The following is a 24,480-nucleotide window of genomic DNA, read 5'->3' on the forward strand; positions in this document are numbered from 1 at the left end:
GGTCTTTGTTATCACCTGTGGGGCAGCCTAGAAGTAAAAACTTTCCCCAAAGACCTGGGTACAGAATGTGAAGTCCACCTCTGGATGTTTCTGGACACATATCTATGATGATTGATGTACCACAAAAAGTATTTTGTTGAACAAAGTCTTTACTGTCAAAACTTTCAATATACCAGCAGAGAATTCAGTTCATTCATGAGAAAATTTCAGAGTCCATATCATTGGAACCCTTACACTGAGTGGCAAGATACGTATCTCCTTGCTTTAATGTGATCACAGACCAGAAAAATTTCACCAAAATCCTTTTATTGAACGTTGGCATATCAGTACAATCCCCCATCACATGTCCCATATCCTTTTGTTCAATATATCATAGAAAGGTGATATTTCACCCAAAATCTTTTATTGAACATTGGCATATTAGTACAGTTGCCCTATCATATGTCCCACCTCTTTGCACAATGCAATACCTGAACTCGGGACAACATAACAATGTGGTATGTACTCAGTCTGTGCTCAAGTCCACAATCCCATTATTCCTTCTAATTCAGTATTTCTATCCTCAGAATATGTCTGCTATCCCCTCCTCCAGGAACCGTTTATAAATGGCCATGAACTTGGCAACAAAGGCCTCCAGGTGGTAAATGGCCTTTTGTCCTAGTTGAAGTCGATGTTCGTAATATGCTGCATGTTGAACCACCTCTGTCTTCAACTGACCATCACAGTTGGACAACAGCTCTTGTAGCAGACCCTAGAAAACACAGTGTCAAGATGCCAGTGTACCACAATTGATCATCCCTCGTAAAGACAACATGTATGTGTTATATGTTACTGTGTACTGCGTTTGTTAAAACTCATTTTTGCATTCCTTGATAATGCATCTATTTTTTAAAGGAGCTTCCACTAGAAATTTTGGTGTTATTTAACAAAGGCAAATATGCAGAATGAAATGTATCCCAGCCAGGTAGTCAACTTTCTTACACACTCAATGTTTCCACTGACTTTTTTTAACAGCAGGACAATGTGACCAGCTAACATTTTAAATACGAGTCATTTGTAAAGTTTACTGTTTAAGAGATCATGCTTTTCATTGTGCACAAGAATCTGCACCATAACAATCAATCAGAAATGTAGACATTATCATAATGCATCAGTGCCACTATTTTTAACCTGGGTTTTCCCCAAACCGCTTTCTTATTAGACAACACCTTGATGATGTGTTTATGTCATTGTGACAATGTAACCTTTTTCGAGGAGAAATACAATTGACAGAGGTAATTAGAAAATTGATCTTAAATTTTGATGGACATGATGACAGACAGCCCTTGAAATTACCGGACATTCGGTACACTTTGTACTGACTACATATACCTGATAATGAAAACACTGACATTTAACTTGACAGTTATGTCAACACAGTCAAAGCGTTTCAAAGAATACATTTTTGTTATAGGTTCACTTGATATAATCAGGATGTGTATAATGTTCACCTCATGGTGGAGTGTTCAGTAAGTCTTACCTTCATGATGATGTCTGGTGGGATGCAGTGAGTTAAGAGCTCGTACAGTCTGGACCGCACCTCAAGTAACCTAGGTTACACACAAATATTTCATAGTTACAAAAAAAACCTTGCCTTGAGGCACAGCACTCTTTTCCATTCAAGGTGCAGTTTACAAAAGACAACTGACAAAGGTACTAAAACAGACATCAATGTCCTATGACCAAACGCTTCCTTCTTCAGCCTTAAAGACAGACCAGGGTTAAAATCAGAGATTTGATAATCTTCAGCTGAGGGAAATGTTTGACCTCAGTTTTAAGGCAAGAACTGCTGAAAACCAATCCCATTAACAATATTAGTTGTAGACATGGAGTTATCATGACATGAATTGATATGTTGACAAGATGCTGACTGACCGTTTAGGGGACTGTTGCTGAACAATCATATTGGCAGTCTCCTTCAGGTACAACTCCCAGTCCGGGTCGGTCACTTCCTGGTCAGGGCTCAGTGGCAGTCTGCAGTGAACAAGTGAACGAGATTGTATGAGTGTTCATGTTGAAATAGTCCTTCCTGTTAATAGCCCTTACAAGTGAATAATGGCATGATCAAACACATAAGTACAGCTTGTCTAATTTTGTTTTACATATCTTATGATTATGTCAGCATCTTTCAGAAAATTAGTAGATCTCAAGAACTTCATATGTTCCAATATAAAAACATAAATGGTTTCAGTTTTGCCCTACACATACACAACATGTGTCAAACATTCAATTGTTGAACAGATAACATTCTAATGATATAAGCCAAATGGAGCCGATTGATGCTCATGATGTCAGTCACAGGATACTTTGGTCAAGACTCAATTATTTACAGATGGCCATAATGTAGCGGGAAACCGCTGAATGTGATGTTAGACAAGAAGCAAAACTTGTCAAAACTTTCATAAATGTCTGAAAATGTATTCTTCCTTTGTTTTCTCATATCCTAACAATCTGTGACCTCTGACAATATTGTTTGAGGGAGCGTTGGCACGTACTGTTGGACTTTGCAGGCCTCACACATGAGGAGGGCTCGACGGAGGTTACGGTGGCTCTTCTCTGCGATCTTGCTGGCGAGAGCTGCAGGGAGATTGATGCACTCTTTCTTACACACATTCTGTAGGATCTGGCATATCTGGACATACAGGAAGAGGGAAACTATGTGGGTTAAGGAGGTCAGATACATATATCAAAAGGTCAATAAAAGTTCTCTTAAAATAGTTCATCAAAGTAGACTAATATTAAAAATTAAACAAAATATGTTACCGGGGGTATCAAAATCATCTCCCATGAAAACAGTATGCCCGAACTAAATTTGATAATGGACGATAACTCTTGAGAAGGTCTACCTCTGATAGGGGCATGGTGGGCGCGCTGGCTAAGGCGCCAGGCTAGTGATCCAGCGAGGTTGAGGTTTCAGGATCGAGCCCACCTGTGACCGGGTGTAAAAACCTTGGAGTCGACTTTGTGTGAAGACTCTTTCAGTGTTGTCACAACCCCTAGTGTACAGTACACAACCCTGTGCACTTAAAAGAACCCACGAATCCGTTGGTATATGACCAGATGGTGGCCACATGAACACGTGCATACACCTAGTTGTGGGTACAGCAACGTGCAGTAAACTTGGACAAAGTGCCGTGACTATGTGTCCCAGTCCACCCAGCTGTCAATTGGGTACCTCGTTAGGATGAGAGAGCCACACTAGTGGCAGCAAGAGTTGTATACACCCCAGGGAGTTGAGATTGAAATACGATGTGCTGTTGAGATTGACATCCAAAGATCGCGGGAAAAATACAGGCGCCTTGAGCATGCACTAGTGCGTGGATATGTGCGCTATATAAATATCCTATATCATACCTCAGGAAAAATTCTTGTGTGGCCAAAATATCATGAGGTATGATAAGAAGCACGATACAGGGAAATAACTCTGTAACACAAATACATGCTCCCACTTTCACATCAAGTTGCACACAGTATGTGCACAAACCACGGTATGATACCTCCTAAATAGAATGACAAATGCTACAAATTGACTAAATCATGATAGGTTTGTACTTTGTGCAAGTGTCAACAGGTTTTAAACCCGTACAGCAGGGCTTGATATTCCTTGCACTAAAATGCTTCATTCTCAACTCCCCTCGGAGTATATACATCTCATGAGATGCAAGACGGCTTCACAGGTAATGTACCGTTACGTGATAGAAAGAAGTTTGTTTTCCTCTGCAATATTCTAGCAACCGAACAGTGGGGTTTACCAGAAATGGGGCTTGTACATTGTACCCATGTGGGGAATTGAAGTCCTCTATGTGATGAGTGAACCCTTTAACCACTTGGCTACTACCATCTCTGTGAGCTGACTTAGCAATACCACCCAACCAGAACACTAAGATCTGTTACTCAGTTTCCCTGTACCATCCTTAAGTGGCGACTTAAATGATTTGTCTACAGGCCATTTTCCACCCAAGCTACAAACCTCTGGAAAGCTCTTTCAGCAGAGTTCAGCACCAAGTCTTCATGCTCTCTAAGAAATACTTTGACTAGTGAACTAGTCAAATCACTAGTGCTATGACTACGAGCTTAAACCTATTACATACAGCACACATTTTCACACGGCTTCTACAAAATCAATTAGCGAAGATTCTGGCACAGGGAGAAATTTGTATTTTAGTAATGACTGGTGTTGCCATTGATGAATCATGGATGGTTCATGAACGTTAATTAAAAAAAATATGCGAAGATTCTGGTTGTAAAAATATAAGTGCCATAAGTGCCAGCAAATATTTGAAAATGCTGACCTGATACAATAACAACCAGCGCTGGGCCTAAGGCCCGGCGGTTATTTCGAACACTGGTTACAAATGGAGTCACTATTGTTATTACCACACCACCCCTGTAACGAATGAGTGAGTGAGCGAGTGAGTGAGTTTAGTTTTACAACGCACTCAGCGATATTCCAGCTAAATGGCGGAGGTCTGTAAATAATTGAGTCTGGACCAGACAATCCAGTGATCAACAACATGAGCATCGATCTGCAAAATTGGGAACCGATGACACGTGTCAACCAAGTCAGCAAGCCTTTCCAGCCAATCCCATTAATCACCTCTTACGAAAAGCATAGTTTTATGGCAAGCATTGGGTTGCTGAAGGCCTATTCTACTCCAGGACCTTCACGGGCCCACCACCCCTGTAATGTGAAGACATACCTCCTCCACAGTGGGTGCTGGGACTCGGATGCCCAGACACCGACTCCTGATAGCCGGGATCACCTTGCTGGTGGAGTTACAACACAGGACGAGACGACACGTTGCCATGTACTTCTCCATCGTACGACGCAATGCATGCTGAGCATCCTTTGTCAGGCGATCTACTTCTGTGAGGATTACCACTGTTGTAGAAAGTACAATGTTACACATAGACACTAATACACTAAATCACTGGGCAAGGTGTTTGTTTGAATGGATTCAACTTGCTCAACTCACAGCTTGCTCCAAAAAATGCAACGGTTAACTTCCGAAATTGGAACCACAACTTCCTACTTCCTTTCATTAGCAGTCCCGTTTCTAGCTGTTCTAGCTAATAAAGGGGTCTGAAATTCAAGTGACCAAGCTGATTTGAATAAACATGTTGAAGATTTTGGAAGAAGGAAGAAGGAAGATGTTGAACGCTTTGTTACATGTTGCAAGATTATGTAAGTATATGGGAGTTGAACTCTCCCCACCCCAAAAAACCCAGACATGTAGAAAGTAATTTTCAAACCATTTTGTTTTCTTACAAAACGCATTTATACTGAAGTCTATTATGATTATTATATCTAACACAAGTTAACTAATCTTGAAGAAGCGTAGTTGTGAAGCCTTGAATCAGAAAAACAAAGGACATTAATCACTAGGTGAATTTATTATGAAACACAAACAAAGATTAAAGTTCAAAGAAGATGTATATAATATTTTTTTATTTTTATAATTTTCAAAGGATGAGTGAGTTTACTTTTAGTCAATAAAACTTTTACAAACAACTATGTCACACTCAGCAGTATTCAAACCTCATGGCGACAGTATCTAAACAATCAAACCTTGACCAGATAATCCAGTGATCAACTGCATGAGCATCAATCTACACAACTGGTTTACAATGAAAAGCGTCAACCAAGTCAGCAAGCCTGACTACCTGATCATGTCAGTTCCTACTTACGACATGCATGGGTTACTGAAGAACAAAGGGACCAGAAATAGTAATACCAATGCTTCTGATAGTTACCATGTATAGCTGCCAATCAAAACCATTTCTCTAACTTTGAACAAAATGGATATTGAAGATGTGATACACAAGTTTGAGATACATTTAGTGATATGATTTTATGCACCTACCTTTGAAGTCCTTCTGTGAGGCTGTGTCCAGCTGGTTTACTTGCGCCACATTCTTTATCATTTCCTGAATGACAATCCTGTCGTTGTTGCCGACATCACTGTACAAACATGTTATCACTATGACAATCAACAGATTAATCTACATTTCAAAATTTTACAGCCTTATTGTTATGAATATTTATCTTGTCTGACTGTCCATTTCTGCTTCTTAATTGATGTAACAGGGAATGAATTTCCCGTCATGTCTGTGATAAGTGGTCAGCAAAGTAGGGTTTAATCAGACCAAAACATCCTCAAACGATGGACATAAACATGTATGGTTGATTGAATCACGATTATAAGTAAACACTAACAAAATCATGTTCTTCAGTGAGTGAGTGTATATGGTTTTATGCCGCTTTTGGCAATATTCCAGCAAGTTCTTCATTAATGCACACTGACTGACATTTCCACTGTTCACTAACTATAATCTGATGCAATAATCATAAAAAGAATGAATAAGGCATAGTACATCTCTGAATAATGATGGAAACTAATGGAAGTTTGCCTAAAGTAATCAATTTGGGCCAACATTTTCAAAGCCCTCTTAGCACTAAGACAATCATAATTTAATGTTAATGTATGGCACTTACAACTATCTTAACACTTAGACAGGTTCGAAAATCTATAGTACTGTCAGCAATACAAAGAAACTGTTTTTTTCACATAGTTTTTTATGTAGTTGATATGTGAAACATCTGTTAAAATAGGTTCGGCCTAACTACAGTTCCAGTGATAGGGAGATAGGAAACCTGAAAAAATGACTTTATTGAGAGATTAGTGCAGAAATGAGCAATGTATAAGTTTCTTATTGGGAACGGACCATGGCCTTATGCAAATTAGTGTGCGATGATATTGTATTATAAAGACACATTTTGTATGCCCATTTTGAAGTTAGATGCAGCTTTATTATAAATGATAGCTTCATTATAAAAGATAACAATAATTTTATGCTGCAACTATAAGAATGTAGTTACCATGGCATCTCACTTTCACCATAAAGAAACATGTAGGACGGGTCCTCTCAAAGCAAAGCGAGCACAAGTGAAGCAGACGATGGCTGGGGTCAGGCTGGAGGATAGATATCAGCTAAGAAATGATAATCCCCATAGGGGAATTAAACTGGGGAAATACATGGCTTATCAATCATAACAATTTACAAATAATATCCAGTCCTGTCAATCTCTGGGTAGTCATGCCACCTATATATTATAACTATGTGAGACATTTAATATGTTTTTCTATCTGTATTAGGTATCACATTCTTTTACATAACTTAACATAAACTTCATGAAAGAAAGACATGTAAGATGTTAATCAATATAGATGAGACATATTCAACACAAATGAAAAGGCACAAATATCTTTGGGATGACCCCTTGAGCCAGTCAGCAGCACACGCATTTCATGCCAGGTGAGTTGACTTTTCATTGTCATACCTGGCTGAGCAACGTTGTTGACATCTATAGTCTGTTTTCAGAAGCTATTCGTATTTTTTCTTTTTCCCGATTTTACGAGTAAACATGCTTTTCTGAATATTCTCATGCATCACACTGAGTGCCAAGTTAGGCCAAAGTGAGTTATTCTGACATATCATATTTGCAGTTGTGTAAATTTGAGGGATACAGAGTAACAGTCTAAGTAAACTTAACCCCAGTGTTATTCGTTACACTCCTACACTGGGTCTAACAAAACCAAGTAGGAGGTTGCATCAGGTAACCTTTGAGCCACCTATCAACGTCCAATCAAATGCAAGACTGCAAAACAGATTTCACCTACGGACAACGGTTACAGTTAAGGATCTGGTGGGACTTTAAAAATACACCAGTCACTGACATCATCTCTCAATAAACGAAAATCTGCTATTTAACACAGATGTTTGACGTGCAGTATATGCGCTTTTTTGGTTTCTGTTAACAAGGTTACCATTAGCTAATATTTCTGCATGCTGACATCCTTGAATATTGCCAAAAACGCTATTTTCAGTGACTGTTTCTTCACTGTTGTGGTATGCTCGATGTGCATCGCACGGAAGCAATCTTAGGGAAAATAGCATTCGGAATTGCTAGGGTACAAACCTTTGCGTGGGTTAAAGTTAAAAAAGTATGTGCGAATGGCCACTTTCATGATTTGGTAAGCTGTGCTCTGATTGTTCAATCTCAAATGTTATTTGATGTTTTAAAACATTTCGTACACTCTAAGCACAAACTGTAGTTCTGAAATACAGACTACAATTATTCTTACAGCATATTCATACAGCCTCAACTAACTAAATCACATAAATGACAGTAAAAACCTTTGTATTTTTAACATCAATATGTGAAAACGATGGAACTCGTGTAGTAGTCATATTCCAAATAATTATGTTAAAAAGCACACATGTAGGGGTTCAAAAATATGTTGAAATGCCGCCTGCCACGTTTACTGGACTGTTTATCGAAGAGTGATAATTTCACTCTCTACTAGCTCTACTTTATTATTATTGTGAATTTCAATAGCTTCATTATGCACAGATATGAAATTAAATCCAAGATTATTTGCAGTTTGAAACCATACATGGAAATAATCTAGTAGTCCTCGGACAAGTGATATCATAAACCATTATTTGATTGCCCGAAATGAAAACGGACTTGTCCAAGGCGTCAGGCGATGGGATTTTTGAACCCGACACCTGCCTACCCGACTTGCCTTCAAAGTGCATTCATGGCGGCTAAGAAGTGTCTTTTTGTATGTAAGAGTGTACAATCTCAGAAAGAATATAAACTGACACCTCTTGAATTTGCAAGATTACTGTCTGCATGACAAGACATACAACACACATACTTGGCTCCTTTAGTTGACCTGTTTTTTCTGGGGATCGAAGTATCTTCCACAATAAACTTCTGATCGAAGGATACATTCTTGATTTTCGAATATGGAGCTTTGTCGTTGACATTCATAAGCAATCGGAATATATTGGCAGGATTTAGGTATTCATGTTGATGGCATTGATAAACTATACTGTAAGAGCCGCGAGACAAGAACGTTTTCAATGATGGTTAATGCTAAATGTTGAATTACAGTGTGGAATGAAACTATAATGAAAAATCATGCCAAAATCAAAACCCTTTAAGAAACACACACTGGGCAGCTTTGATAAAGGAGTCATACACTGTGCAGCTTTTAAACAGTATGAACACAAAATCTTACTGATGTGTGCAAAAATACAAGATGAGATCACAGATACAATACAAGCCTTGAAAACAACACTTATTGTACCTCTGGTGGAAATGGGGGTCAAGTACACCAAAAGGGGGGACAACAGAATTATGTTTAGAGGAAAGTTCTAAATTCTGTCCATACCAATCGGATGTGGCTTCCTTCAGAATGTTCGAAGGAGCCAGTGTTCCCATTAGGCAGTAGGAGATGACTGATCATCTTGCACACTGATACCTGCAAGGGACTGATTGGGGTTGTGACTTTGTTTTTGAGACCAAGAAATCTTGTGGTGATTACCATAGTGAAATGAATGGGCAGGTATTTTTTGATTGGTTCAAACATCAGTTTTTTTCCAGAGCTGGATGAACCAAGTGCTATCATTGAATAACGCCAGTTACCATAACATGCATGGCCCTGGTGCCATCACACCAACCAAGAGCAATCTCAAGGCTCAATTGCACAATTTTCTCACTTCCTGTAACGTGCCCTAAAGGTCACATCTACTCTAATAGGGTACAAATGCAAAATCGGTTGCTGACATCGTTATAAAAGATACCCCGTCATTAAAACTGCTCATTTCGATCTTTAATTACCTTAAATCAACCTTTTTGTCAACAGTGCACAATTCTCAACCGCAAACGAAATTTCAACCAATCAGAGCGGCGCGTCTCCGTGACGTAATAGTGGGTATAGAAATGAGGGTCTGTGCAGTATCCATCTACATTTCAGGGGTTAAACTATTTTGTTTACAGGTTTGTACAAACCTGAAATCGCGAAAGCTGTTGTGAAAAATGAAAGCTATATGTTCTCACAATCTGCTATCATTTAGTTTTGTCTCCTGCTTTGCCTAGTTTTCGAGTTACAACCCTTGTTTTCATAGACGATTCTGTCAAAATCACTTGGTGTCGCTAGGTTGTAATCCGTGTTAGGGGGTATAAACCTACATGTTATTTGTCATTATTCACTTGATGCTCAGTTAATGAATTTATAACAGGTATAATTAGTGGTAATGCCACTTAGATTACCCGACAAAGGCCCCCATTTGGCATTTCTTTCGTCTGGATCGATCAAAGGATTAACCGATAACATGCTGATTGATTAATTAGTTTTATGGGGATTTAAATGGGGGATTTGTCAAAAGGTAGTGTTTATGTATGTACATTTACTAATCTATACTGAATACACTCTGTCGTGTCTGTGTCTATGTAAAACAACACCCTTCTTTCAAAGGATTAACCGCCAATACATTGATTGATTGCTCATTATTGGCTAACTAATTAACTAAAAAGAATGACGCACATTATGCAATTAGTTGCCAGGCGTGCTGTCATGGGTAACCAATGAAACGATACATCACGTTTTCGTATATTAGACTGTTAAAAGACACATCACGTGGGAAAACAGAAGATGAATTATATATCACTTGTTTTAGTGGATATTGATGGATACATTCCTCGGAGAAGGTAATAGCCTGACATTGCTCCTATAACTTTAATTTTAATATTTGCATTTTTGTTTTAAATAAGTTATCATAGCTTTCAACAGAATCATTGTTTTCGTCATGAAGTTGTAATGATGCAGACGACATACACTAGGGCGTGCATGCGAATTATGATTCCTATAGGAAAACTATGAAATGTCTACATATTACATTCCTGTTATACATTCGCAAATCGCTTCTCTTTATTAAGTTTCAAAATGCATGCAAGTATGATTATAATGTAATTAGGATGATGAGACCAAGTATAAAGACGTATATTGACAAGTGTCTACATACTGGTGAGTGAACGTTACAAACCAAGTAAATTTAGCAAGTGAAAAAATTTATCGCGCAGTATTTTCACTTCGACACTGACCTCGCTTAGGTTATGTTACAGGTTGTGTCATGTAAACTCCTTTCGGTAAAGATTCAAATACATAATTATTTATGTAGTTTTGATTTTCTAACTTGATGAGAACAAACCATACATAATCTCATTAATTCAAATGGATTTGACTTCACGATTTTCAAAAATGGCGGCGCCCTATCTTGGGATGAATGCTATTTAAGTTTGTTTTCACCCACTTACAAAGGGACAAATACTTTCTGCTGGTAGTAAAATATGTATTTTATTGATGCACAATAGGATTTTGCATGACATTGCTTATAACATAACAATTTCACTCTTGGAAGTGAGGTGAAGGTCAATATAACATTTCTTGCAATATAAATGTCACTTCGACCCCCACCTTGCTTCCTTGGAAGAAGTCCGTAAGTTAAAAGTTGTGTCGTGCAAAATCCTTTTGGCCGTGATTCAAATGCATATTTAACTACCAGTAAAAAGTAGTTTTGATTTTCTAACAAATCATAATCTCAATAATTCTAACGGACTTCAGCCCATGACTTCACGATTTTCAAAAATGGCGGCGCCCTGTCTGAGGATGAATGCTGTTTAAGTTTGTTTTCACTGACTTACAAAATCAAAATTACTTTCTACTGGTAGTAAAATATGATGGACATTAGGATTTTACATGACATTGCTTATAACATAACAATTTCACTCTTGGAAGCGGTCAATATTAGGCGTCAATATAATATTACTTACGATAATATTGTCACTTCGACCACAACCTCGTTTCCGAGGAAAAAAGCGATATATCCATGCAAAATCCTTTTGGTCAGCAATGTGTAGTAAGCGGTCTTGATTTTATAAACCCGATGAGACTTGAACTCCATTTTCTGTCCTGGAAGCGTGGTTGGGGGCGAACCATCCAATTTAGTATATACCACAGGCTTCCACAAAGCTCACTTTGCACACACTAACAACCAATTTAAGCACAAACTACAGAGTCTGGTGGATATCTGTGCATAGTGACACCATCAACCAACCCCAAGGAACAATTGACGGCAACACAACAATTCAGCATGTCTTTGGTGACGTCGAGAAAGCAGCAAAATGACAAGCTTTCTACACATTTTCTATACATTTAACGGGAAATCGTTCCTTCTATGACGTCACTGTAGGGCTCTGGCGACAGAGTTACGTAACCTGTCTGCGGTTTCGTTTGCGAGCGAGAGAGAAGCAGACGGCTTTTTAGAAACTTTTAAGCGCTTGGTATTAATTAACCACAAGTTTCTTTCAAAACAAAAATGGTGTTCCATTTATGACTAACCAAACGTCTTTCATATGCAGTGATAAAAAGAGTACCAAAAAATTGAGTTTAGTGGTCCTTTAAAGGCAATTAGAAAAATTCTGTCAGCACAAAAAGCCAATCCAGTGCATCAACGTGATCATTGATGAACTCACTGCAAAACAAGGCCACATAGTTCTGCATGCACCAGTACAGCAATGTGAGCTCAATCCCATCCCATCAAGCTAATCAGGGGTAATTGTAAGAATTTTCTTGCCCGCAATAATACTACAATAAAACTTTCAGGTTTTTAAAAGCTTGTGTGTGCCACTTTTGCGAGAATTACCCCAGAAGTGAGGTAAAAGGCTGAAGATTGTGCTCTCCTAATCAAGAGTGAATACTGTCTGCAAGACAGCATTAACATCAATGGAGTTGCATCTGTTGTAATTCCACTAGTGTCCTCGACCAACAGTGATACTGGCACTTGACATTTTGACTTGAGACAGTCGCTGACATGCACTGGCCATGTGCTACATGAACGCTGTTACCCTGTCTGCCTGCCAGGTGAATCACAGTATAGTTTGTTTCTACCATAGTTTGTTTTTCAATATTTCACGAGCAATCATTATGATTATGGGATAGTACATCGTGATTACTCATATGCCATATTTGGTCTAGGTGGTACGAATAATTAGGCTGCATAAAAAAAATGAATGTTACGTGGGCGCATTTTTGCAAAAGTGATGAGGGCAGTAGGACTTTTAAAACAAGTTTTGACAAAAAAATAACAAAATGACGAAGGGGGAATATATTTTTAATTTTTTTTCTGTCAGAAACATATCTCGGACAGTTTAGCATGTGTTAATCACAGAATGAGTCACAGATTCAGTCACACTCATTCTTACTTTCATTTTTATAGTGGACAAATGGACTCAACCAGGATGCTGCAATGTCTACAAAAAATTGTTACGCGCACAAACAAATGTGACACTCCAATGCCAAAGAAATATTTCACTTATTTTATTTAGTCTTACGTAAGAGTTTTGAATCTGACATATCAACCATTATCAAATAATTGCCAAAAAGCATTTCTGAGCATTTCTGGCTTTACTTAACATCAAGGGAATGTTGTTGAGAATATACACATAATGAGCTGAACGATTTTCAACTCAGGCAAATATACAGGGGAGGCAACCCACCTGGCATTGACTTCAATATGGTAGTTACTGGAGATGGTGGATATCTCTATCTTCTTGTTGGATGGAGTTGTGAAGGTGTTGTGCTCGATACGTAGCTTCTCAACGCCAGCACCGTAAAGCTCCCGTAGCATACACATGATGCGGGTCTTCTTCCCTGCACCGGACGGCCCGTACACCAACAGGTGCGGGAAGTCTCCACTCCGAACCTGAAAATGTCAGCATGGTTTGTCGGTAAGAGTTCCGCCCGTAACCCCTACCCCAATCAAAAGCCAAAATTACAAACTGGCATGCATATCTCGCCCTAAATATACATTCAGTAAACTAGAACAGATATGAAAATAAATGCTATAAAACGACATTTAACGATGGATATTGTCTGCAGGAAAAACCAGAATCAAATGACAAGCATCAGGAATAACATGACGAAAATCTAATGAAGACGTCTGAATCTAACACTGTAACAGCATGAATTTGGCTGTGGACACGTCCAAGTTTTCCGCATGACCTTTCCATCTTACCAATTTCTTTAGGTGAGCCGCTTGATCCTTGTGGAAGTCTAACTTGCTAAGCGACGATGGTCGATGCTTATCCACCCACAAACTCATTCTCCTGATGTAAACAACTTAAGACGTACAAAATATGGCGGGTTGATATTCGCGGGAATACCTCTGAACATCTGACGTCATGAAGGAATCCCTGGGATTGCCCCTTAGTGGCTCCTTACATCGCATAAACAGTGCACGCGGTATCAAGATTTCACTATTCATAGTGCGCATACGTTGAGCGTGAAATATCCACTGGCCTTGTTCCGGTTGGCTGTTGGTCATTCAGTCCTCATCATGACAGATCAACAACGTTCCCCTCGGCTCATGGGAAAACGCAATCAAACACCTTCTTGTTGTGTACCTGGGTGTACAAGCTTCAGGCAGAAAGATAAACTTGCAGTTGTCAAATTGTCTTATCACAGAATCCCCATACATGACAAAAAGCGGACGAAACTCTGGCTTGATAAAATCGGGAGAAGTGCATGGTTGCCAAATTCCTCCAGCAGAATTTGTTCCATTCATTTCGAAGGAGGTATGTGTTTTTCAAAATAAAGATTAAATGGCCACAAACCCCATGTCGAAATGGCCATATCGAAAAGTCAAAATGGTCATATATTATTTTCTGTCTTATGTTTGAATACTCATTACATTTTCCCATCTTGTATATTATTTGATCATGTTGATAGAAATAAAAAACATCACTTGAAAATGCAATTCATTTTCTCTACAGATATGACAAGGCTTTATGGATATATCAACTTCTTTATGAACTTGTAATGTCTGTCACTACAAACTTCTGGAGTGCCTCTCAAACAGTTCTTTTCCTCTACAGGCAAGAAATCTGATAATCCAAAGGAACCAGGATACATCCCAACTATCTTCCCTTCTCGCCAGAAACCGATCAAGCAACTGACTTCATCTAAAGCTGTGTCACCTCCAGCTAAGTGTGTCAGCCACAAGATAAATCAGTCAGTCCTCATCAAGGGATCGACAGATCAACAGCGTTCTCCTCAGCTCATGGCAAAACGCAGTCAACTAGGACCTTTTTGTTGTGTACCTGGGTGTACAAACTTCAGGCAGAAAGATAAACTTGCAGGTGTCAAGTTGTTTTATCACAGAATCCCCATGCATGACAAGAAGCGGACGAAACTCTGGCTTGATAAAATCGGGAGAAATGCATGGTTGCCAAATTCCTCCAGCAGAATTTGTTCCATTCATTTCGAAGGAGGTATGTGTTTTTCAAAATAAGAATTAAATGGCCACAACCTCCTTGTCATAATAGCCATATCAAATAGTCAAAATGGCCATAGAAACGTCAAAATGGCCGTAGAAATGTCAAAATGGTCATACATTATATTTTTATTATTTTATACTCAAAACATTTTCTCATGTTAAAAGTGCTTTATGGTTCAGCTTCTTTATTATACAAGGTCACAACGTTTCGAGACAGATTCTAGTCTCTTCAGGTGAAGTGAGGGTAAAACTAAAGGGTTGTAGTATATATACACATAACAGTAGACTGATAACAATGGGTAACAAGATATATAGTATTCCCAGAAATTATTGAGAATCATGTTGCGTCATGTAACTCATTATGTTTATTAACTTCTGGCGTTTTACTTACATAAACATGTTAAAACATCATCCTTTTACAGTCTCAGTCTTGTTTTAGTACTTTGTTAGACCTCCTCGCTCAGCAATGCATGCCTGAATACGCCTAGGCACACTACCCATCAAAGTTTGTAGGTAATCGTGTGACAGGGTATCCCAATATTGGACCACCTCGGCCTTCATATCTTCAATATTTCTCAGTCCCTTTTGGTTTATTCTGTCCTTCATGACTCCCCACACATTCTCAATTGGGTTTAGGTCTGGGCTGTAACTGGGCCAGTCTAAAACTTGAACATTTTCGCCCAACAACCACTGTTTTAGCGCGCAGTGTGTTTTGGGTCATTATCATGCTGGAAAATCCAATCATCTTCGTACAATGTTTGTGCTGTCGGAAGAAGGTGACCATTTAGAATGTCAACGTATCTTTCTTTTGTCAAGTTTCCCGTGAAAACACACAATGGCGTCACTCCGCGAGCCGATATACCACCCCACATGTGAAACTTCGGGCTATGTTTTGGTCGCTGGTAGATAGGTTTGACAGTATCTTTGGTCCAAATTTTCACACAATTAGGGAAAAGCCAAACTCAACTTTCATCCGAAAAGAAAACATTATTCCAATCTTGATTTTCATGAGCCCGACACCAGTTTAAACGTTTTTCCTTTTGTGCATCTTTCATCAACGGCGAGGGAATTCCACGTTTTTTCACCCAATTAAGTCTCTGTAATTCCTGCCTAACTGTTTCATTGCATACCTGAGGACTTCCTCTGCTAATTATTTCATTTCTGATGTTCTCAACACTTTTCAATTTGCCCCTACTCACAATCTGCCCAAGTCTTCGGCGATCCACAACACTGAATTTCCTAGGCCGACCTGCCCCTGCTTTGTGCCCTATCCCGGTTCCTGTTTGAATATTCTTCAAAGTTCTGTATACTGTAGACAGAGGAATACCATGTCTACAAGCTAACACTTTAGCATCAGCCTCACCCCTTTCAAAATCATCTAGAATGAGCTTTCTTTTCTCTCTTGCTGTAAATTCTGCCATGTCAACACAGGAAGCCGTCTGCTCAGACAAGGGAGATAACTCTTGGCGTAATGAGCTGCCTTCTAAGCCTTCAAGAGTTGTCTCCCTTATTTAGTATGCTTAGTGCATAGTGAAAGCCCTTTTTCCAATCTTAGCATCATTAGAAAAAAAACAAAGATTTTCTCAATAATTTCTGGGAACACTGTACAGGTTTCTATTAATTGATGTACAGGCTTCGATTGATAGATGTACAGGGTTCAACGTATGTACCAGACCTAAACACCAAACTCACAGCCCAAAGCATCGTCGATCTCGTAAGTAAATGCTTCGAGACTTCATATTTCAACTGGAATGGCCAGCTCTACCAACAGATCCATGGAATGCCAATGGGATCCCCTCTATCACCACTACTGACAGAAATATACATGATTGCCTTTGAAGAAACTGCCCTGAAAACTGCAGCATTCACCCCAAAGCATTGGTTCCGCAAAGTAGATGATGTCCTAGCTCTCCTGGACGACAACCAAGATCCAGAGGCCCTGCTGCAACACTTGAATTCCCAACACCCAAGAATTCAGTTTACAATGGAAGAAGAGACACACCAACAGCTTCCCTCCCTGGACATTCTTCTCCGCCGACGCCAACAATCCATTGCCACCAGTGTTTACCGTAAACCAACACATACGGATCAGTATATTCATCACCAGTCCAACCATCATCCCCAGATCAAGAAAGGCATAGTAGCTACCCTGGCACGAAGAGCTCATCGGTCTGCAGTCCAGACAGCCTCCACAGCAAATTAAAACACCTGAAATCAACCTTCCAAGACCTTAACGAGTACCCACCCCATCTAGTCAGCAACACCATCACCAAGACCCTGAAAGAAACTCCAAACTAAACCAGAACCTTCCCCCATCAGAATTAACATACCATACCATGGCCAGATAAGTCATCGCATCAACCGTCTCATCAAGAAAACAACAGGAATAGACGTCACCTTCCGTAGCGACACCAACCTGAAAACGCTACTATCAGCTGATGGACGTGGGCCAACAACACCTACATGCACCAACCCAGCAGGATCCAATGCAGTTGTAAAGAGACATATATTGGTGAAACTGGTCGACCACTGGCTATCAGGTTAAAAGAACACAAAACATCAGTTCAAAATTTGGATCAGAAGTCTGCTGTATGTGAACACATCATGCACAACCCCAATCACAAATCCCTCAATCAACAGAGACGGAGGTGTTTACTTACCCAATGCATGGAACACCTTATCCTCAGTGACTAATCTTTATCCAAACATCTTTACCTGTTATAACTCGTTAACCTAATCAACACAAGCCTGCACACCAGTCAGTTGAAGCCTGTACATAAGTTGAAGCCTGTACATCTATCAATCGAAGCCTGTACATCAATTAATAGAAACCTGTATATCTTGTTACCCATTGTTATCAGTCTACTGTTATGTGTATATATACTACAACCCTTTAGTTTTACCCTCACTTCACCTGAAGAAGAAACTAGAATCTGTCTCGAAACGTTGTGACCTTGTATAATAAAGAAGTTGAACCATAAAGCACTTTTAGTTTGATTCCTCCAACTTCTAAATGCCTTTGAAACAATTTTCTCATGTTGTATATTATTTGATATCAAGATGTTAAAATGACAAAAAAAGTGATATCAGGCAAGACTTGATGTTTATTACACATGAACAAATGATACTTTCAACACATAACAAGACATACATGTATATACTTCAAGATACAAAAATGGGGAATACATGAAAGCACAAGTGTTCCTCTGTTTTTTCCAGGTTTCTTCATGAGGTCTTTATTGGACTGACTGTGAAGACATCTGGAAAAAATATAAAGGAACACCTGTGCTTTCATGTGTTCCCATGTTTGTTTCCCTTACTGTATACGTAGGTTCCTTCTTCATGTACATGCATTTTCATACTATTTACTGCTACATGACATCCATGTAGAAGAGTCACATCAGCAAAAATAGAGAAGCCAAGTACACATCAACCTAGGATTATTGTGAATATTTTGTCAGACAAAAGATTGATCGAGTGATCAAACTAATATTAGACAAGAATTATCAATTTTACAACTTGCAAAATACAAGGTTTATCCATGGTAATCTATTCAGAGCAAACAACGAAAGCCTGATCATTCATGGCTGTCAAGTACCTCACCATGTTTGGGGATAGGAGTAAGTGCTTCAGTTAGTACTGTGGAAAGGTAGGAGACGATAGGTTATCTTGTGTACATGTTACGTCTCAGAGTGATCAAGTCTGAGAGTTCATTCCATTGATCCAGTCAGCCTGGCACATAAGCGGAGAAATTCCACAGGAATCTGCTTTCCGTCCTTGTAGAGATGCCAGGGTGCAAATACTGCCTCCTAGTTTTTATGGATTGTTTTTGTGAAGTTTCGCAGCTGACCATCATCTAGGAGCCTGATGTGTTTTACATTGTTTATTTCAAGGTTTAAGTCAAATTATACAGTCAGAGGATAAAAAAAACCATCTCAAAATATGAAATAAATAACAATCTCCAAGTATCAGTTAAGAAAGCATTTCAACGACAATATTTACTAACATGAAGACAAAAATGTATGGCTATTTTGGCTTTTTCCTTTTGGCAATTTTGACTAGGTTCAGTGCGACCATTTTGAACTGTTCCTGTTATTAGGTACCCTTTCTGATCCTAAGGTAAAACCATCAGTTGGTAATACAATTTAATTTTCTGTACAGAAATGATGAGGCTTTATGGATATTTGACTTTTTTCTTGCGCAATATCCAAAAATACTCGTAATTTCTGTAACTACAAACTTCTGGAATGCCTCTCAAACAGTTCATTTTCTCTACAGGCAAGAAATCTGACAATCCAAAGAAGCCAGGATACATCCCAACTATCTTCCCTTCTTGCCAGAAGCCGATGAAGCGACAAAGCACCCTGACTTCATCTAAAGCTGTGTTACCTGCTGCTAAGCATGTCAGCCACGAAATCATCCCTGTTTCTTCTGCTTCATCTCCCAGCTCCAACACCTTACCTCTGTTTTCATCTAACACACACAGTCAATACGAGTTAGATTCTCCTTCTATCTCAGACTCTGCACCTCCTCCTGAAGAACAGCCTCAAGTCATACCATCACGGATGGACCATGACTATGTCTATCCCTATATGGATGAGGTGGAGAGATTAAAACTTCAACTTCATCAAGTTCAATGTGAGAATGAAAATCTGAAGAAAACCCTGTGTCTATACCGCAAGAAGGACAATGATACCAAATTCCATTACATGAGCTATCTACCAAATTCCGATACTTTTGAAGTACAGACTGTTTCTGCACAGGAGATGTGACGGGCAGTAACTGTTGGAAACATCAACAGTCATCTAACGACACACATCTTTACATACTACAAACTTTCAAGAGGAACTGTTCCTTAAGCTCATACAACTTAAGCATGATATGGATTTTGGAAACATCCATTTGAGAACTGGAGTAAGTATACTACTTTGTGAAGAATGTCAATTAACTTCATGAACAAGGCATTCACTTACTATTTTGAGATGGTCGCAGTATCATCAGGTTCAGACATTGTCGTGTATGGACCCATTCCAGGAGTGAGGTTAATGCTCGACTGCACAGAACTCTTCTTACGGTGCTTTATGGATCTTCAGGCTCCGAAAGACCATGACACTGTGAAAGTTCTAGTTGGAATGGGCCATGTCAAGCTGTGAATTTTGTGTCAGCAGTGTGGGGTGAAAGAGCTACAGACAAGCACATAACAGTTAGCAGTGAGAAGCTCATGCCCAACCCGGCTGCTGGTTCCAGTGTCATGAGCGGCTGTGGTTTCCTTGTGACTGAAGAACTTTGCTCCACACTTGGTGTTAAGATGATTATGCCGCATTTCAAGAGCAGAGACAGGTTCTCTACTACTGAAGCTCAACGTAAATCACTTGTGCACATCATCCTTGATATCTCCAGGGTATACCTTCCAATAGGTCTCCACTATACCCTGGATGCCTGCACGGCCTGATGAATTTATTACCTCCCTTGGCTAGCTTTTACTCCAATCAGGTGTGTATGCTGTAGAGTTGGAAATTGGTTGAAATCTCACGATTGATGATTGTGTCATTTTTCAGATTTTCCTATCCAGGTTGTTACTGCAGATAAATATAACATGATGCAAACTGATACTTTAAGTTAATGACTAATATATCGTGAACATAAACTTTCTGGAGTCCTCAAGAATATTCAGTCAACTTTTAACAATGGTTTGTGTTCAGTTATCATGGTTATGACCGATCATTTGGTCACTGCGACCAATCTTAGATTATTTCAATTAACTGGAACACCACTAGTACACAGGTAAGTTCAGTGAACCAATCACAACTCACTTTCACTTTATATATTATCTATCCGATTAAACTTGGCAACACAAATGATGCAGAGGTATTCTAGAAGAGGTAGAAGGAGTTCTGGCTTATAGTTTTGTTTGGACCTGTCAGTTTGTCTGTATGATTTCCTCAAAATCTGAGTCAAACTGCAAACAGACCTTCACAGCTGTGACCGCTGGCTTTGTTGCAACTGGCAAGTTTGGTTGAAACAACAACTTAGCTGACTGGCTTCTGAGTTAATGCGGAGCCAGCAATGGGAAGTTATAAAATTATGTGTCTGACACGTAGATGCATCCAGGTTCCACTACACTGTTTGAGAATGACATGCTCCCGAGTGACGACCATATGGACACAACTCAAACGGACAGAGGCCTGTGACAGCTGTGGGTGAAATAGTGGAAGAAGTTTATGTGTTTTAAAAGCACATCCATCTAGTAATCAAAACTGATCACAATTTTAAGTATTTAGTACTGTCATTCTTATCACCATGACTTAAGCTTATGTGTGAACCGATAGTTTCAAGTAGGTGACATTTGGTGCCGCATGGAGGGTTGATGTATGTGCTTCCTGTGCTGGGAAATATCGCCAGACAAGTTGGACAGAATTTCTGGATATTTTTTTTAAAATATAGGGTTACTAGAAGTCTGTAGGAAAGCATTTGGTGTCATGTAACCTGTAGGGTTTGAGCACATTGAGTAATTCATACTTTACACGGTTTCCTGTGTTTATTTCATCAGGGAAATAAGTTAGTATTAATGTAGAGGCAAATTTAAAGGTAATGGTAGTAAAGATAGGACTGTTTTGAGTGGAATGGATTGTTTTAGTGTCCTTAATATGAATGCTGCTTTCATGGCCCAACAGTGATAATAGACCCCCATGGTGAGCCCTACCATTTAGTAATGGTTACCTGGCTTCTAAATTTATTAGAACAACACAGTGGGCCAAAATCAACATTGTTGTAGCAATGTGAGTTCAATGTGAGTTAGTCTCCTGAGGATCAAATTGAAGTCAGATGATAAGAATGTCATGGATTATGTTCACTGCTGACAGCAGAACATGTCACAAACCCTTGTTTTAAATGTAAACATGGTAGCATATGGTCAGTTCTTTCTGGTGACCCAATTTAATTTTCTTTCCTTTTTTTTTAAATTATACATCTTCTTTCACACATGACATTCAAAATTATATTATTATATTTATATTTTGTTTTATCTACAACTGTCTGATTGCTGTTTTGGAGTTTATAATTTGACATTAAATGTAATCTCAACATTGTTTTCAGACTGCAGAATGCCTGTCGGTGAATTGCCAGGTGTATTTGCACACATACAGTAGAAACAGAAGCCTTCACATCCAATGTGGTATTTCGACAAGCCGGTTTGAAGTCTGTCGTTGACCATGTCTAATCAAGCACAAGCCCCTTTCTTCGATATGCTTTACCATTTTGTAGAAGTTGCAGTGTTTTGACATGTAGCTACATACAGTACATTTAAGCACAGGCACACTTTTCCACACAGGCACCATTTCCTCACTTGGTTGTGCACTTAGATTTCCTACCCCATGGTTTGTAATTACTCACATGAAATATGTTTTGTTCAAGATTTTAAGCGCCACTAGTGGTATTCAGCTTGTTCTTCGCCTCCATTACCCCAGCCAGCTTCTGACTGAATGGAGTGATGGAACAAAAATAAGCAGAAATTAAAAAAGAAATGCCATATTGCCTAATTTTATCATGAACCTGTTGGAGTTTATTTGCCTTATCTGTCGTCGCTATTGTTAGAATTTTCAGAACATGTATTCTACATACAAACACTTCTGGCGCAATGGGCTAATGAAGAAGGGGAGGTAACTGTTAACATTCCATCTGGAATAACACCCTCCTTGGCCTTATTCTCGAAATGTTCGTAGCCCTAAGAATTCTTAACTTTGATTGAAGCCAATGTGTTAAGAATGGACTTAAGAAGTTCGTAGGGCTACGAACGTTTTGAGAGTAGCTAGCCTGTTCCTTCACTCCTTTGAACTGGGAAGCTGGAAGAAGGAATGGAGGTGGAGAACGGGCTGAAATGCCAAAAGTTACGCTTAAACTGTTGAATAAAAAATATTTCACGTGAGTAATTGTTCAGCATGGAGTTGGAAATGTGAGAGCACAACCCAGAGAAGACATAGGTGTGTACCTTTGATGGTGGCAATATTTTATTTTGACATGAAAAATATATTTCGAACCGAAGTGAGGAAAGTATGTTGCCAACCATTGCTCACTTCGCTCGCATGTAAGAAGACTGGACATTTTCCCTATGCTGTGCACCCATTTGCACTACAGTTTGCTTGTGATTTAAGTACCCAAGTCCAGTTGAAGCACCACAATGTCTGACTGTCAACTTCCACCACTCGGTATGATCATGCATTAGAAATTTCTTACTGTGCAGTCTTAATGCCTCACTGTGCAGTATTTCAGTTTGCCAGACTTAAGGATTGTACCTCAATATATCTTCCTTTCACCAATAACCCAAACATTATTGTAGAGAAACACTGTTTTTAGCATCAATATTGCTTTGGAACTAATGGTTGTCGTAAGAGGGACTAACAGGATCAGGTGGTCAGACTTGCTGACTTGGTTGAGACATGTCATCGGTTCCCAATTGTGCAGATCGATGCTCATGTTGTTGGTCAATGGATTGTTTGGTGCAGACTCGATTATTTACAGACCGCCGCCATATAGCTGGAATATTGCTGAGTGCGGCGTGAAATTAAACTCACTGTAACTAATGGCACATTTATAAATCCTTCTTGTTTTTCATAATGACAGGAGAGGAGATTGAGACGTTGGCCGAATCCACCAGTCAGGAACACCACCAGGTGCTTATACAGACATAGAATGCCTTTACAAATGACTTTTTGTGATATTTGATAGGCTCATTACTCATGGTGGACGTACATATTATTGATTGTATGAATTTCATTTTGACTGTTCTCTCACTGTGACCCTTTAGCATGTGTCCTCCAGAAATGTTTAAAACGTGCCATTTGCAGTCCTATTGTGGAAAGATTTTCTTGTGATATTAAAACAATATCAAAATATAATGTTAGTTTTTTATTCACATATCTAACTTCAATCACAATAACTTTTATCTTTGAGAATAGTATTTTAGAGCAAAGGGTAACAGGTTGACAGTATGTTTTAGCTTGTCTTAGTGACGTTTCAGCCATTGGCCATTAAACGATTGCTGACCTGCGCTTCAAGCGAATTCCAGCTCTTAGATACATGACAATGAAGTTAACATAATTTTTTTGTCCATGTAAATATTCACTAAAAAATGTGCATTGTCATCCGCAGTGCTATTGCTGGAATATTGCCAGGGTTCCATTATCCACATGGGCACAATGTGTGAAGCCCATTTCTGGGGTCCTCCGCCATGATATTGCTGGAATATTGCTTAAT

The 24,480-nt window shown here is 39.1% G+C and overlaps 2 protein-coding genes across 2 annotated transcripts; one reads left to right on the forward strand and one right to left on the reverse strand.

Annotated features, from left to right (window-relative positions):
• Positions 1–131: 131 nt before the first annotated feature.
• Positions 132–14,157, reverse strand: LOC137272954 (replication factor C subunit 3-like). The gene is made up of 8 exons (XM_067805379.1): positions 13,969–14,157; positions 13,451–13,656; positions 5,904–6,001; positions 4,740–4,921; positions 2,535–2,671; positions 1,915–2,013; positions 1,520–1,589; positions 132–751 (listed from the first exon to the last, which is right to left on the reverse strand). Exons 1-8 carry the CDS (start codon positions 14,053–14,055, stop codon positions 563–565), a joined length of 1,068 nt encoding a protein of 355 aa, XP_067661480.1. The 5' UTR covers positions 14,056–14,157; the 3' UTR covers positions 132–562.
• Positions 14,158–14,201: 44 nt separating this feature from the next.
• LOC137272955 (uncharacterized) lies at positions 14,202–24,117 on the forward strand. Its single transcript, XM_067805381.1, has 4 exons — positions 14,202–14,527; positions 14,828–15,223; positions 19,507–20,721; positions 22,324–24,117. Exons 1-3 carry the CDS (start codon positions 14,290–14,292, stop codon positions 19,998–20,000), a joined length of 1,128 nt encoding a protein of 375 aa, XP_067661482.1. The 5' UTR covers positions 14,202–14,289; the 3' UTR covers positions 20,001–20,721; positions 22,324–24,117.
• Positions 24,118–24,480: the final 363 nt, after the last annotated feature.

Source organism: Haliotis asinina, chromosome 2, assembly GCF_037392515.1.
Source record: "Haliotis asinina isolate JCU_RB_2024 chromosome 2, JCU_Hal_asi_v2, whole genome shotgun sequence".
NCBI classification, from domain to species: Eukaryota; Metazoa; Mollusca; class Gastropoda; order Lepetellida; family Haliotidae; genus Haliotis; species Haliotis asinina.

Bases quoted from the DNA above. Each gene is read 5' to 3' on its own strand.
- LOC137272954 (XM_067805379.1), bottom strand. From the start codon at position 14,055: ATGAGTTTGTGGGTGGATAAGCATCGACCATCGTCGCTTAGCAAGTTA. The intron at 6,002-13,450 runs GTGGGTTGCCTC...ATGTTTGTACAG, and splicing joins CATATTGAAGTCAATGCCAG to TGATGTCGGCAACAACGACA. The intron at 2,014-2,534 runs GTACGTGCCAAC...TGTTCACTGCAG, and splicing joins GAGGCCTGCAAAGTCCAACA to ACTGCCACTGAGCCCTGACC.
- LOC137272955 (XM_067805381.1), top strand. From the start codon at position 14,290: ATGACAGATCAACAACGTTCCCCTCGGCTCATGGGAAAACGCAATCAA. The intron at 14,528-14,827 runs GTATGTGTTTTT...TTTCCTCTACAG, and splicing joins TTCCATTCATTTCGAAGGAG to GCAAGAAATCTGATAATCCA. The intron at 15,224-19,506 runs GTATGTGTTTTT...TTTTCTCTACAG, and splicing joins TTCCATTCATTTCGAAGGAG to GCAAGAAATCTGACAATCCA.